At 48.2% G+C, this 15,900-nt stretch overlaps 1 protein-coding gene across 3 annotated transcripts in view; it reads left to right on the top strand.

Moving 5' to 3' along the window:
* MARCHF2 (membrane associated ring-CH-type finger 2) overlaps positions 1-15,900 on the top strand; it is a 37,034-nt gene that overhangs the window by 4,302 nt on the left and 16,832 nt on the right. Inside the window, exons 2-4 of one of the 3 annotated variants that reach the window (XM_062596508.1) lie at positions 1,961-2,171; positions 8,170-8,394; positions 13,404-13,599. In XM_062596508.1, the coding sequence (XP_062452492.1) occupies positions 8,219-8,394; positions 13,404-13,599 (372 nt within the window). In that variant the 5' untranslated portion in view covers positions 1,961-2,171; positions 8,170-8,218. Of the gene's footprint in view, positions 1-1,960; positions 2,172-5,182; positions 6,853-8,169; positions 8,395-13,403; positions 13,600-15,900 lie in introns of those variants that run through there. The other 2 variants (XM_062596506.1, XM_062596507.1) reach the window with 2 other exon arrangements.

Genomic DNA, 15,900 nt, shown 5'->3' with positions numbered 1-15,900 from the left:
ATTCGTAGTGTTAAGGAGCAGCTAAAGGGAGGACGCTGGCTAATCCTGTTCGTTACATACAGTTAATCCTGTTTGTTGACTGACCATGGAGGAAGAGGATGCTCCAAGTTCATGCCTGCTTTAGAGCTCTTCAGGCACGGACGGGTGGAAGAGTCGGCCGCTGTGGCAGTGCCTTTGCTGGAAAGCTGTGTGCTAAAGAGCACGGGGGAAAAAATTAGGTAGCAAAATACAAACAGACAAGTTAACGTAGGATCAAATATCTCCGTTCAAAGATTAATGTGCTGCCTGGTTTTAAATGGTTGCGCGCTGGCCGCATCCTGCCCTGAGCAGGGTTGCTGCGTGCTGGCGGATGGTTTGTTCCAGTTTGTCTCCAGGCGGAGCGTGATTGTTTGTATAGCAGTGTACGTGGCGCTTTATAAACCAAGAGCGAGGACGCTGAAGCGAGCGCAAGCCGTCTTGGCATAGGGCTGCGGATCCTGAAATAATGTTTTGCGTCCTTCTGAGTAATCGCCTCTGAGGCAGCGACCCCTCCAATGATGTGCGGGCACTTCTTTGGTGATCTGATGCATGTGCTGTTGCGATAATAAAGTCGATGTTTTTCTCCTGTATTTCCCCAGACTGGAAAATTAATTTGCTTTGACTAAATGGAAACTGCCTGGCAGGTGGCTGTATAGGGCAGGGGACCTTTGCTTTGGCATTGCTGCAGGTCCTGCCTCTCTTGAATGGGGAGTTGTCTGAAGCGACAGGCATAGAAAACAGAACTTTTCTGGCTCTTATTTTAGCAGAGAACACAGGTGCAAAGAGAAGTAAAAGGCCACTTAACTCCAGAGCCTTCAGGTGCAGGAAGAGTAGGTGGGAGCAGGTCAGAAAAGAGATGCGCTTGTGGGTGGTAGAAGACTTGTTTTCTCCATGGATGGGTAATGCTTTTGCAGGCATTGCTTTTTGGGCACAGTAGCCAGGTATTTTTCACACTGTTTCATGATTTCAGTGAAACTTTAAAGCCTGGCAAAAGCTCCCCTCTCCCCCTCTCCCCCTCTCCCCCTCTCCCTTCTTTTTTTTTTTCCTTTTCAGATAGAGAGTGGTCAAATGTGGAGAGAGGATGGCATGAAATCAGTATAATCTCATTTATATTGTGAGCCATGTTGCTGTTCACCTGTCTTAGAAAGAAAGAAAGAAAGAAAGAAAAGCCTAGTGTCTTCTAACTACTTGGTAAAGGAGCAGGTGTTTCTCATGGCCCAGCTGTTTTCAGTAGTTTTGTTTTAAAACTTGTTATTAAACTGGCTGAATGACTGATTTTTGGTTGGAGATGCCCTCTGCAAAGAATTCTCTCCTAATGTTGCAATTCATTTTTCCAGATGTCGGTAATTAAAGTGCAGTAAACTTTCCTTTCGTGTGGTCTCGTGGCAGATAAAAATTCTCAGAAGATTCGAGATTACTTGTTCATTTTGTCACTCCAGCTGTAAGGCATGGCCTGATCTTTTCCAAGTACAACTTGCAACAATAAGAAAAAAAATCATCCTTTAGGCATCTCATTTTTTTTATTGATATTCTTTTCCCCAGTGTGTAAGTTTGAACCTTCTGCTTCTTTTTGAATATTAAGTAATATGTTATAATATATTAGGCAATATACTTCTAAAATTCAGTTTCTTTGGGGGAAATAAGGAGGTGAGTGACAAGAGATGTTCCCTAAACCCTGGGGTAGCGGGAGCCCCTCTACATTACAGCTCTGCTGTGTTCGCACAAGGCTGGGAAGGGAGCCCACCCCTACAAGGCTGTTTGAAAATTAGGGTTTCTTCTTTGCTGGCTCTAGTCTGGCAGCGTTACGAGACGCTGATAGCGGGGAGCTAGCTGATCAGATAGGCTGAAGGTTTTGCAGAGGAAGGGTGTGTATGAATGCACACTTTAGAGAGTTGCATCATAAGGATCATGAACGCTCACTGTCGTATTTCCTTACTGGCAGAGAATAAAACCAGAATCTTTCTGCTCAAAAAAGAGAAAAAGAAATCATATTCTTTGGAATACTATCTTCATCTGCGCTGGGAAAGCAAACTCGCTTAGCATCAAAGCATAATCTAAACGATCAAGACTTGAGACAGCCTTTCGGATGTATCTGAAAAGTGGCCTGGTCTAGAAACTGCAAGTTATGATCATTTGTCCACAGCAAAAGCTGGGTAAGTAAGGCTTGTGCTACTACTTCAGGACTTCTGAACTGTATTACAACAGTAAGTGGAAGGCAGCTGGGCTGGGACCCTTATAGCTGTAGGTCATGTAAATATGTGACAAAAACAGAAGTCCCAAAAGGTTGTTCCCTATAAGCTTCTCATGTCCTCCTGGATGCTAGCTACATGGTTAAACTTGGCACATCTTACAAACTTCAGAAGTTCAGCCGTGGGGACGGGGAAGGTAAGCCTCCTTGGACAGCTGTGCCACTTCACAGTGTGCTCAGTCTACAGCTTTTGCTTTTAAAGGTGTGGGAAGAGGCTTTTCCTGATGTGAAACTTGTTTTTGTTTTTTTAAGGCTCACAATCTCCAGGACTGAGTCCCTTGGGTGTTTTCTTTTCTGGTTGGTTTGTTTTTTTGTTTTGAGCTTTGGGCAGGTCTGTCCCGTGACTCTCTGATTCACAGCTCTGCCCCACTGGCACTGCCTGAAGAGCAGGTTAATGTTGAAGTTTTTACAGCACCTCCTTGAACTCTGACTATCAACTAAATGTTGCAGACAAGGCAGGAAACTGAGAAGCTGCCTGGGGAGCGAAATGCTCTCCTGTGCCTGTTATCCAGCTTACTTCGAAGTGCTTTGAGAGCTGTCCTGTGACATCACGTTTTATTTTAAGTGTTTGGAGTTATGTCATAAAATGCTGTGAGCATCGCTTTTCCCACCAAACAGGCCTCATTGCACCCTGACTCGTAGATCCATTGCATTCAGATGACTCCTAAGCTTATGACTCACCAAATTTCTTCTGAAGTCCTGGCAGATGCAGAGGTTGCAGTGAAATCTCATTGCAGAACTGCCTGCTCTGTGTATGAGAGAGCACATATCTTGCAAAGCTTTAAAACTATGTTCAGCTTCTGGATTGGATGTGGGCAGATCTCTTGGTTGCTTTTTGAGTGCTTTTAAGGCATTATGCGGCAGGCCTAGTGAGTAACTCTTGAGAGCTAGATGGCTGACACAGAAAAACATGTTTTTTTTTTTTTTTTTTTTTTAAGAGCAAAACAGTGTGTTTAAACAAACAAAACCAAAAAATAAAACCCTGCAGCAGTCTGAGGCCAATTCTTGTGTTTTGTTGGTTTTGGTTTTGCTTCTTTTTAGATTAAACCAGTTCTGCAACCTTTCAATAGGAGGAGGGAGCACTTCCCAATCTGCAACCCATCCTGTGCATGAATACATTCGGTGGCAGTATCTCATGGAGCGTGGTCACTATGGGCGATGGTGTCTAAGGCTAGAGGTTGCCCTCTGGGGTAGACAGGACGCAGGAGCATCCTGCTGGTCTTCCAGAGCTGGGTATCTACGGGCCCTGGTTAGATGTTCCAGGCATCTGCGGTGGGCAGACCTGCGTGCCAAAAGGCACGCTGCAAACCTGTGGTTGCACTTAAACTGTGGAGATGCACGCGTTGGCTATATGAGATGGCACGTGGGAGGAGGTATCCTTAGATGTAGCAAAGGAAGCAATTCTTTGTGCTCTCTCCCTCAAGAAGTTTGTTTTCAGACATCTTAGAGCCATAGGATTTGGGAAATCCAGTTTTACTATTGAAAAGGAGAGCTTTGATGTTTGAAAATGCCCTTTAGAAACTGAAAGCCTTTAGTTTGCTATCTAATGACACTTGCAGAATCATGATTAGAAAATATAGCACCTGCAATCCCAAGTTAGCTATAACTAATTTACAAAGGCAAACTTGATAGCCTTGCTCCTGGGTGTTAAACAGCAATTGGGTTTTTGACCCTCTGCGCACAAGATTTTATGGATTACTAGCTAATTTTTTTAAAGAAGGTGCTCATGTACAGATGAGTGGGTTATGTTGACTATGGAACTTGGTTATCTCCTGGTGTTACTGTAGTGAGGCATCAAAACATAGTTACTGTAATCAGGGAAATGGATTAGTCGGTGGGGAGTGAGGTGAACAGACTTCGCCCCTGGCAGCCTTGCCAGGAGCTGAGTTTTCTTTGGGGAGATGTTCCAGGGAAGCCAATCTATGCAAAAGCCAGTGGGCAGGAGCTGCACCCAAAGAAGATGGAGATGCTTCTAGTTGCGGTTTGCTCTGCATTCAGTCAAAGCATCAAAATTGCTCCAAGGGTTTACATCAGTTTAAGTATTTATCATGTAAACAGTCCGAGAGGAGCAACAGTCTGAACCTAACAATTTTCCGTTACTGCAATCCTCCTTCCACCTTAACCTTTCCTGCTGTCGTCTTTCTTATCTTGATTCTGGCTTTTCTCTTGGTAGCTTTGATGGAGTTATCTGGCTGGCTACAGTTTACCTGCCTGAGAGAAGTAACAGTCTTACAGGGTCGCAAAGTCCAAGTATGCAGAACAGAGCTGGGGAACCATTTAGCTCCTTGTCCTTTCCATGTTCCTGTTGGGCAGGCAGTCTTCTGGATGGAGAACAGGAGTAGTCCAGCCTGATCGGTGCAGTCTTGGGCTGTTTAGTCATTTTGGGGTGTTTGGAAAACCCCTGTTGCTCTTTGCATGGTATAAACTGGGTCATGGTTTTTTGCTCTAAAGGTTGAAGCCTGGTAAGGTGGATACTATGTGGGCATGTTTTGCATGGACCACGTAGCTGGCAGGATCCTACGCAAGCGCTGAGGTCTGCGCCTTGGAACGGCGAATAGGTGCTAGCCGCTCTACGAGAAAGCGGCTCATCCCTCTGCACATGTTTGCGAGTTTTGGAGCCCTAGTGCATAACTCATTCTTCTGAGCCAACTTTCCAGAAACAGGGTTTGTTTTTCTTCAATTTGAGTAAGCTCTACAAACTCAACCATTTGTATCTTGGATCTGCTCAGAGGCTTAGGATACAAAACACTGCCTAAAAGGGACTTCTGATTTATTTGCTCATGTCTAACTTCAGCAGCAGAGGAGACATCAATAATAAGCCCAGCGTCTCAGAGGTCTTTTTTTTTTTTTTTTTTTTTTTTTTTTTTTTTTTTTTTTTATGGGAACAAGGAATGCATCTCCAAGGAATGGGCTGAGAAGTCGTGGCCGCCTGGAACGAACAGTGCGTGGTTCGACGCAGCTGTTTGGTTCTTGATCCCGACTCTGAGTTTTGGGGCTTTCTGCGGTGACGTTGAGTTTGGACGCGGTGAGCTGTTGACGGTTGTGAGCGAAGTCTGCGTATTGAGCTGAAGCCTTAAGGGAGCTGGGAAAGGGGCTGGCCTGGCTGTGCGCTGTGGTTGATGTTCAGCTGGGTATGAAATTGGAACTCGAGTGCGCTGCAGATGTTATCTTTGGATTTCAGTTTCTTCCTCGCTGACTGTAACTATGAAAATCTCTCTGCTTTTCCTGTGTGTTTACTGAATGACATGAGTCAGTTAAATATTAAAGCAGTGAGTTCAGCCTCCACCCTGGGATGGACCCCGACAAGGAAATGCCAAACAACTTGTAGTAGAAAACCGCGCGTTTCCTGATGGACTGCCGGGCGGCGATTCCCCTTCAGCCCCGAGTCGGGCTGCCGGGGCGAGGACGCGGCGCTGCCTGCGCCCGTCAGACGCGCAGCACGAAAAGCCTCAGTGTAAATACTCCCGGGATGCAGGGAGCGAGGGCAGTTTTCTTCCAAGACGCAAATGGACCATTTTCCTCTAAAAAACAAACAACATTTTGGCTGAACAAATGGAACTGAGCTTTTTATTAAAAGCATATACCTCCCCTTGTCTGCTTCAGTAAGGGGCTTTGAAACTTGAAAGAACTCCTTTGCTTGCAAAATAGCTGACTTAAGTCATTCCAATAGCATTTATCATCTTACTTTTTGCTCCTTGGTATTGGAGAGCTTGGAGCTTTCTTTTTTCTTTTCTTTTTTTTTCTTTTTTTGAAGGAAAGTATTAAGAAAAGTGGTTCAAACCCTGCATGCTTTTTGCCCAGATGGAGAGCTAGGCTGAGCCTCTCAAGCTCATGCTAAAGTTGATGGAAAGATTCCCGTTTATCTTGGTGGGAACTGCCCTGCCCGCAAGCTCGAGCCGATTCCTGCTCGGACGCACAGGAAGGCTGGAGAGTCGGTTATCAAAAGCAGCTTTAATAAACTGGCAAGCGAGAAAATGATTCAGGGACTTTTAAAGGGCCTTAGGAACATCTTCTCGCAGCGCGGGCTCGAAGGCGGTTTGGGCCGTGGCGGGGCGCGCTGCCGTTTCCGTAACGCGAGGGCTGGCTGCCGAAGGCGGCGCGCGGGGTCGAGACGCCAGCAAAGCGCCGTCCCCCCTCCGAGGTGTTCGCCACGAAAGGAGCCTTTCTGACAGAGGAAGCTTTCGGTTGTGCAAGTCTTGCTTAATTTTCAGGCCGCGAAAGAGCGCTGATCCTTAGCCAAAAGAAGTGTTTTCGGGGGCTTCAACGATCGCGTTCTCACTCTGGATTTTTTTTCCCCCTCCTTCTGTAGTCTGGCCAAGCATCCAGCTAGGAACAAGCCCTGATTTCCTCTAGCTATTTTAGTTTGACTCAGGCTTCGCCGAGCCTGATGAAAGCGCAGTTCCGTGGGAACGTTTGACTCCTGTTGTGCAGCGGTGGCGAAACGAAAAGCGCTTCCTGAGATGAGATGGCCAAGGTTTGTTTGTGTGCATCTACCGCCAGGAGACGGAGATTGAGCGTTTCCCCCCGCACGCGCCCCCGTCTCTCCTGGATTAAACAAACCTAATTCTTTCAATATTTCTTCTTGGGTAAGTGCGGGGTTCCCCCCCCCCCCCAGACCTTTTACGCTTTTCATTGCTTTCATTTTAGCTTCTTTTATGGGCCTGTTTCTTTCTTGAAATCCAGCCACCAGAATGAGACGCTGGTCCAGCTATGACCCTCGCAGCCCTGGTGCGCAGGGACTGCCGTGAGTCTCTGCAGTCCTGTTTACAGACACGAGGATTTTGGGCTTTTCCAACAGCATGATGTTGTTGGCTTGCGGTCAGGTGGTTACGAATTGTAACCGCAGCTCTTTATTTCTGCGCGGCCACCTCTTAGGGACTAGGGCGAGGGAAACTGCTGAAAATGGGATTTTCCCGAAGCTGCAAAACCCTTCTGTCTTGAGGGTTGAGATGAGTCCTGCTGGGGAAGAACGTGGCAGCGTGGGGCAGAAAGCTCCGCCACGTGCCTGCGCCCCGGTGCTCGTCCAGCATCGCTTTGGGGCTTTTCCTGCGTCTGCTGCCCGATTCTTGAACTTGCTGCTTGTCCCACGTGCTGGGTAAATCCCGGGGGCGTTGACAGCGTGATGCTGTGCCTTGCTATGTGCGCGTGGCTAAAGGTGGTTATCAAAATCACGCTTGGCCTCAAGTGTTGAAAGGGGAAGGGAGGAGAACTGGGCCCTCCTGCCCTCTTGGGGAAGCTCTCAGAAGTTTTACAACGCTTTTGAGTGCTGAATACCTGCACGTTCGCTGTTGGGACGTAGCACGCGGGCTGCGGAAGTGAAAGTGCGGGCGTTTCCATAAAGAAATTTAAAAAGGGAAAATCAAAGGGCAGGGGAGCCCTTGCGGGTTTGGTGGTTCGGTGAACAGGCGTTGAAGAGCTTGGAAAGCCCCTGAACGTAACGCGCTTGAGGATGGTCGAGTGCGGTGCGCAGACGAAACTTTGCAGCTTTTACAAAGGACACGGGGGAGCGTTTTCAGTACCGCTCTAGCCAAACTGCAGTGGGTCCCCGGAGCTTCTGGGTGCCTTCCCCTCCTCTGCGCCAGCGAGTGCGGTTTGAAAGGCTTTGTCAGGTTAAAGGGTGGCTACCGTGAGTTCTCCCTGGGAAAGGCAAATTTGCAATTCTAACACTAACTTATGTAAGTAGGACACTTTGAGTCTTACTTTTATATTTTATGAGGCTGCCTTAACATATTAAAAGGGACAGAAGACTAGTAAAAGTAGAGATTTTTTGGCGGGGGGAGCTCCTAGGTGTGCATATGGTAGCGAGGGCACTGCCAGCCCGCGCGTGGGTCCCGGAGAAGGGCGGCGAGGGGGCAGTCCGGGGTGCCAGGCGTTCACCTCCGTGCCGTTCCCGTTCCCCGCAGGTCTCCGTGCTGCCAGCGCCGGTCCCCAAGGCGGAGGCCCAGAGCTGCCATGACGACAGGCGACTGCTGCCACCTCCCTGGCTCCTTGTGCGACTGCCCGGGAAGCGCCGCCCTGTCCAAGTCGGTGGAGGACTCCGACATCGGGCGCCCGCAGTACGTCACTCAGGTCACCGCGAAGGACGGCCGGCTCCTCTCGACGGTGATCAAGGCGCTGGGTGCGCAGAGGTAAGGCAGGGCCGCCTGCTGCTTCCGAGAAGGGGCTTGTGCTGATTGCATCCGTTTTTCCCCTTTTTTGTGGCTCTTAAGCGCTGCAGGAGACAACAGGGTCTCGTTTGTGAAGGTGCTTCCCAGGAGGCTAATATTGAGGGCGATCCCTCATTAGCCAGATGCTGTCCAGCCCTGCGCTGGCTGCGCGGGAGCTGCTGCCGGTCGGATGGGTCGGCGCATTTGCGGAATCCCGTCGGACCTGTGGCTGCTCCAGCGTGTAGAGCAGAGGTGGCCCCGCAGGCCTCCACCGAGTCCTCGCTGAGCAGTAGCAAAGGCGGGACACGACGCCAGCCGGGGCAGCATGCTGTTTATGGAGCTTATTTATGGGCTGAAGATGGAGTAAATCCCCCTGTGCCAAGATCATCTTGGACTAGAGGCCTGGTGTAGGTTTTGCAGCCTCAGGAAGAGGAGGGTGTTTGGGTTGCAAAAACCACAGCATCCAGCTATCTTTAGAGCGGATGTGTGGCAGCTTTGCTTGCTTGCACCCTTCCTGGCATGACTTCTCATCCTGTATATTGAGCAGTGTCCGGAGCAGAGGCTGCCTGGCACTGCTATTCAGCTCAGCTATTGAGACCAGTCAAATTTTGGGTTCAAATCCTGTCTCAACAGCTGTTTTTCTTTTTTCAGTGAAGCAGGCTGAACATTGATGAGGTGTGAAAGCTGCGAGTGTAAATGTGGGGGAGGAAAGCAGAAAGGCTAGATGAGAACTGAGGCAAAAGTAATTGCTATGTCTAGCAAATCTGGAGCAGGGAGATAAAAATATGAAGGGAGGTCAGCTTGCTCTATAATGACAGACAGGGCTGGGTGGAGAGCTGTGCATGCCCTTAAAACCAGTCAAGGTGGGAAAATCAGGTGGGGAAATGGCCTGGGAATACAGGTGAAAAGACAGGATTCCTAGTGTTCAGCTCCTGTATTTTCACTGTTGTTTTTTTCCAGCTATTTCAAGTCTCTTCCTCGTCACAAGTACTTAACGAAGCGAAGCCAGACGGAGCCATGTGATTTGGCTCGTTTCTGGCCTGCCCAAAATGACAGTGAGCCTAGCAGAACCACGTGAAATGCCCAAGTGCAAGCATTTGTCACAGATAATTATTGGAAATGTGTGAAACAAAAGAGAAGTTGGAATCCAAGTAGGAAGGTAGAAGGCACCACGCTTTAATATAAACTGCCGCAGCAGCTGACAACAAAACCTTACAAATGAAACAACTCCAGGAGCAGTGCGACTGTACTGAAAGGTTGGATTAGTGAGACAGTCTCTGCAGCAAGCTGGAAAAGTGTGTCGAAGGCTGTATTGTGTGGGGGTGTGATCAGATCCCCTTCCCCCTCCGGTCAGGAGGGAAGGAGTAATGGAGTCTGATATGAATTTTTTTTCTCGCCATGTCAGCAAATTTTTTCCTTCTGGATTGTTTATTGGTAGCCAAGGTTATATTAATGCACTGGAAATATGAAACTTCTCAAACAGGAAGAGAGCAGATAAAATATCTTACAGATGCATTTCTCGGGAAATAACAGATGCATGAGAGCATTTGAGGCTTGGGGGGTTTTTTGGTCTGTGTCTGTCGCTGAGGCCGTGTGAGTGGACTGTAATTTTGTCACTCTAATACAGCACTGAGCTTTACTGCAATAAAGATTGCAGAATCATCCAGTAATTCAATCTGGAAAGGACCTTTGGAAATCATCCGGTCGGGTCCCTTCTCAAAAGCAAGGCCGGTTTCAAAGTTAGATCAGGTTGCTCAGAGCTTTGTCCAGTACAACTTTCAGCCGCTCCAAGGACAAAGATCCCACCACCTCTCCAGACCCCTGTTGTCAGGGGAGACCATCCCTGCTAAGTAGTCCCTTAAATAAAAGACGTGTGACAATTTGGAGAGAGCAAGGGTCAGTGGCTCCCCAGAGCGGTGTTTGGCAGGGAGAGGGGGACGGTGCAGTGGGTGGGCACAGTGCTAGCTGAGACCCTGGTCCACGTACAGGAGTTAAGGGTTGTGCTCTCCTGCTTTGCTCAGGGCTGTATCCTCTGGAAGACATAATCGCTCAGCTGGCCAGGAGAGGGGAGGAGGTATAGGGGGTGCACGCGTGCGCTTCCATCGCTGCTGCTGATTCGGTACGTCCTGGATTTCCTCTTCCCGCTGACCGTGCGTCACAGCGCTGTGCTCCTGTGGACTGGCTCCTGCAGAACGTGTCTCACGTCCACCGAACCAAGCTCTGCTACAGGGTGTCTCCACGCGCAGGGGCCCTGTCAACAGTTTCGCTTCGCTTCACTACCAAAAGTACCCAGCTCAGTACAGCACTGAACTCAGGCTTTGCAAGGGGCCGGAAGCTGCTGCCTTTGCTCTGCACGTCGCTTCTCCCTAGTCCTTTGGATCCCCCAGCTTTAATTATCTAAAGCTAAGTCTGATTGAGATGAAGCTCGTTAGGAATTGAGTTGAGAGTGGCAAAGATCTCCTAGGTTGCACCTCCACAAGAGGAGGAGATCTCCCACTTTTCTGAGCTGCAGTGCACTTATTTGCTGGCTCTTCTCTTCCCTTTGTGGCCCACCAATGTTTTTTCCCAGGATGCTCCCTCCTGTTGGAGTGTGTTCTGGAGTCTGGTCTTGCTCAAGTGGTCTTGCTCTTGCCTTCTGTTATGTCTGGTTGTGCAAACTAATGAAAAGAATGTTGCTGATTTTGAGGATCCTGGCTGTGCTGTGTTGCAATCGCCCAAACTTCTTTTGCAGACTTTTTTTTTTTTTTTTTTTTTGAGAGTCTCAGTCGAGTATGAACTGTGAGATGAGATCTGTGTGGCTTTTGTACTGTCAACAGCGTGTGGGCAAAGGTGATAGCTGATACAGCTCGCTTGGATTTCCAAAGGGCATCAAATAGGGTCGTTCAACAAAAGATTTTCTCGGAGCCCCCGAGCCCCAAATCTGTGAAACTATGGACATAAGAGGAAGAAATGTCTTGCTGGAAGACAAAAAGAAGTGAGATATGAGTGATGACTGTTTTTCACAGTTCAGGGAGGGTAGAACTGCAATCCGCTCTCATCCAGCGTTTTGTTCCTAAATGGCCTTAATGAGAGGCGAATGCTGAGGGGATGTAGTGAATCCCTGAGTAGCAAAATTGGGCATCTAGAGCTGTTTGAGGTTCCCCAGGGAGTCCCAGGCATCATCAACATGGGGCTGGAAGATGTGGCAGGGGGCTTCCAGGAAACACGTGATTTTGGGGAACGGTAGCTGGAGGCCATCTGGGATGTCCTAGGGACCTAAGGTAATGCTAGATGCCTAGATTTAGCCAGCTGAACGCTATCGGAAGTAACTGGAGACTAAAATATGGGTACAGCTCAGCACGAGACGATGCACACAGAGAAACATAGTCCTGGATTTACATATATATTCATGGGTTCAGAAAAGGAAGATCTTGGGAATGTGGCAGTTCTGTGCAAATTCCAGCAGTGACCAAAAAGCAAATAAAATGCTAGAATTTAGGAAAAAAAACAGAAAACAAAATATAGTCACTATGGAAATCCCTGGTGTGGCCACATCTCAAAAACTCTGTGTAGTTCTGATCCCTGCAGCTCTAAAAGGATATTTTAGAAATGTAACAGGAGGAAGGAAGAGTAGTGAAGGTGGTTTCTGTGAGGTGTGACTGAATAGGCTAGGACTCTTCTGCTCGAAAAAGAGGCAGATGAGTAGGAGATGCTGGAGGTCTGTAAATCTGAGTGCCATGGAAAACAGTGTCTTTTCCAAGACGAGAACTAGGTGATACCAAAAGAAAAAGAAGAAAAAGAAAAAAAAATTAGGTTTCAAGTGAAACAAACTTTGTGCAGGTATAGAAGGTCTTCACTGCAGGAGGACTTTGGGTGCTCGAAGTTCACGTGGGTGCAACAAAATGACTTTAGTTTGTGATGGAAATTTGTTTCATGAACATCTGCTGATAGTCCACAATTGAGGGTGTCAAATACAGGCATGAGAGAACATCTTGGGAACAAATGGGTGGCTTGAATTACTTACAGACCTGTTACTTGGAAGGTTGCAAGTCCCTGGAAGCACTGATACTTAACCTTGCAAAGTATTTCTGGCTCTGTGAGGTCCCAAGAGAGCAGATCTTGAGCATAATGGAAGAGGTTTGATTCTGTAGGTGAAGTTTCTAGCCGAGGAGGAGTGAGAGGTAGTTGTTGCAGTGCTGTCTGAGGCCAGCTGGGTACAGCCCCGAATCCTGCAGAATGGTCGTCTGTCTGACGGTGTGCGAACAGGATACTGAGGGGGTTACTGCGCCGCGATGGACAGGGGCTTAGTACGCCAGGAACTTTGTTTCAGTGGTTTCTTTTCATTAAATGTGTAGAGTCCTTGCAGACATTGGCTCCTAGAGTACCTCTATGTTATGTTAATGTAGTTTTGGCTTTAGATGTTGTTGTTCCTTGTGTGGTTACTGCTAAACCCGGGATGCACAGCAGAGATGGAGAGGAGGTGGGTAGGTGATCTGCTAACCGTGACTTTGTGAACTGCTGCAGTGGCTCCAGGCAGCTGGGGACACGCGATGTTCGCCGTGGCCGACGTGGGTCATCAGAGTTCGCCTTGGGCCTCGGTTTGCGTCAGCACCGCGGGGCTGGTTTCTGGTTCAGCGTCAGGCTTTCTGCCCACCTTTAGCAGAGCTGGAGGCTGCAGGACGTGCACGCAGCAGCCCCTTCTGCCACTGCCCTGCGTCGGGCAGGGCTGCGGCACAGGCTGGCGTCCCTGCTTCCCTGGGAGCCGCAGCGCTCGTCGACACAGTTTCCAGGTGCTCCTGACCTGATGTGTCCCAGGCACCTTCACAGTCCCCCGAGACCCACTTCGTGTCACAGCAGGCTGCTCGGTAGAGCCTCTGGGTGCGTGGCACGCTGTGCTGGGGGCTGCCTGCTCTGTGCGCGCTGTTCTGGGGCTTGGTGGCATCAGACCCTCTTCTCTGGATGTAGCTGCATCGTTCTGACTGTGATTTCGTTCTGTTTGTCTGCCTCTTTAGTGATGGTCCCATCTGTCGAATCTGTCATGAAGGTGGAAATGGGGAGGGACTGCTTTCCCCGTGTGACTGCACAGGAACACTGGGCACCGTGCACAAGAGCTGCCTGGAAAAATGGTTATCCTCCTCCAACACAAGTTACTGTGAGCTCTGCCACACAGAATTTGTTGTAGAGAGAAGACCAAGGCCTTTGACGGAGGTACTGCTTTCTTCCTGCTTCGCTTTTATTTCCTACTATTTAACAAAAAATGATTGATTTGCCCTACTGTTCTTGTGGTTCCTGCTGTCTCCTCCTTGCATTACTTTAACGCTTGCAAGGAAAGATTTATGTAGAGAGGCTAAAGTGATGTAGCTGGAAAAATGCAATGGCAGTGCTCGGGCAAAAATTATCTGTGAACTCTCCATGTGCTACCTACCAACTGCAGGCTGCAGAACTACAGTAAGGAAAAGCATTGCATGCCTACAGACATATTTTAATGCCCAAGCAGCCAAACACAGAGGTCACGCGCAACCTTCTGAAATGCAAAGCTCTTGGAAATAGGATTCCTTTTTCCTGTTAATCTTATCTCAGTGTTACATTAGTGTAGCTTTCTTGCACATGACTTCCTTGCCGTGTTTTGCTCTGAAAAGTGAAATGTGGCCACTGCTGATACTGCTCACTAGGGACCTGTCCTCTGTTGAGTAGTCCTGATGTGCGCTTGTAACATTTGGGTTCAGTTCCTTGCATCTTCCCGTCAGATTTCTGCACAGGTTTATAAACACCCTGGTAAACATCTAGACCTTACACGGTGATCCTTCAGAGGATTCAGCTGTTTGTCCCCAAAGGGGAGCAAGTTAATCGTCTAGAAGCAGAATCCGTCTAAATAAGCCTGAGTTGTGTTGGCAGGGGAGTAGGTGATGGTGACATGGCTGGGGTTTTTGGCTGTGCTGCAGAACTACGTAGATGGATGATGCTCATGTGCCTGAGATCCGACCTGGCAAAGCCCTTGCTGCCTGCGTCCCGTTCAGATCCCTTTCCCTGCCTGAGAAACTGCAGGCAGGCTCCTCCCTGTGACAGCTTGCTTCTAGGTTGGGCTAGGTTTGTTAGATACAACGTGCAACTGCAGAGAAGTCACAGCTGGGAGGTGGGGATTTACAGCTAACAATTTTGTATGCCCCACCGGTACTGTAGACATCCGCGGTGAGAGAAATGGGGAGGCATCATCTGAAGCTACCACTATAAATACTCTGCTTTGCTTGTACCTCTACAGAATTTGTCACCTCATCTTGCGTTGCTGTTTGGATGTGGCACTTAGCTCTACATTTGGTTTCAGAAGTAGGGTTTTTTTTTTTTTTTTTTTTTTTTTTTTGCTTTGTTTCAAACTGTTACAAAGCGGTGCTGCTGCATCCTGGCCCAGGAGGCTGCAGAAGGTGGTCTGTGAAATGTTTCTTTACAAACTCGTATTATTTCTCAGGTAGGGATTTATCGTGGTATTAGAGGTGTGTGGGGGGGTTAATTCTGGTTTGTAACTGTGACTGGTCATAGCCTACTCTACATACCAGATTACACAGCCCACTACATAGCCCACACCAGATTAAAATTGAGATGCAGTTGCAATTATAAGCTGTTTATCCCAGCTCTGTTCCCATTCCCATCAACTCCCGAGGCCACTTCCTTTCTCATCCCAGCTTTCTCAGGAAATGATACCAGCCTCCTCCTCCTTCCTGCAGTCCCCAGCTCTCCTTCCTGCACTGTTATCTCCTTCAGGTTCCCAGAGAGTCCTGGAGGGAAAAGAGTCCTCCAACTGGAGAAGCATTTGATCATCAGTTTGGAAAACTGATCTTGAAATTTAATGATCATTTAATTTAAAACCAATTATCATTGGCTTGACAGCACCAGATAGGAGATGGCCTTAGACTTCAGTGCTAAGTTGAATCATGTAGTTAGAACTGCAATTCGTAAAACTGCATTTACGTCAGCGGTTAATGTGGTCTGAGTCTTATCACTTTTCCCCCAGCTGCTAAAACAGATATAAAATGTCGCTTTGACCAGAGCCTTTCAAATGGGTGTTCCAGAGGTTGAAAACCACTGCTTTAAAACGCTTGGGGAGGGCCGTATCTTAGCTTTGAGAACATGCTGCAGACATGCCCTGTAACACTGAGCTTGGTAAAGCTTGCACAGGCCAAAATTTTGAGTGCAGGTTTCAGATGTTTTAGCTTAAGAGCTAATGAAGCATTCAGGCACAGAAACAAACATGTGGAAGGGCTTGTCATCAGAGCTCACAGATGCTGTAGCACTTCGTAACAAGAAGTGGCTTAGGAAACAGGATGCTTGAGCAAAGGCTGAAAGACTGGTGTATCTTGGAGTAGTTTCTCCTGTGACACTGAGGTCTGTGCTTCCAGCAGGAGAGAGAAGCTGTTGCTGTGACAGTGCTGACAGCAAAGTCGTGGGTCCTCTGTGCACTTTGTTGTCCGTATTCCAGGATGGATGACTGAGCAACCCAGGATGATCAGCTATTAA

Source organism: Rhea pennata, chromosome 27, assembly GCF_028389875.1.
Source record: "Rhea pennata isolate bPtePen1 chromosome 27, bPtePen1.pri, whole genome shotgun sequence".
Classification (NCBI taxonomy): Eukaryota; Metazoa; Chordata; class Aves; order Rheiformes; family Rheidae; genus Rhea; species Rhea pennata.
This window is presented reverse-complemented; position numbering and strand designations above follow the sequence as displayed.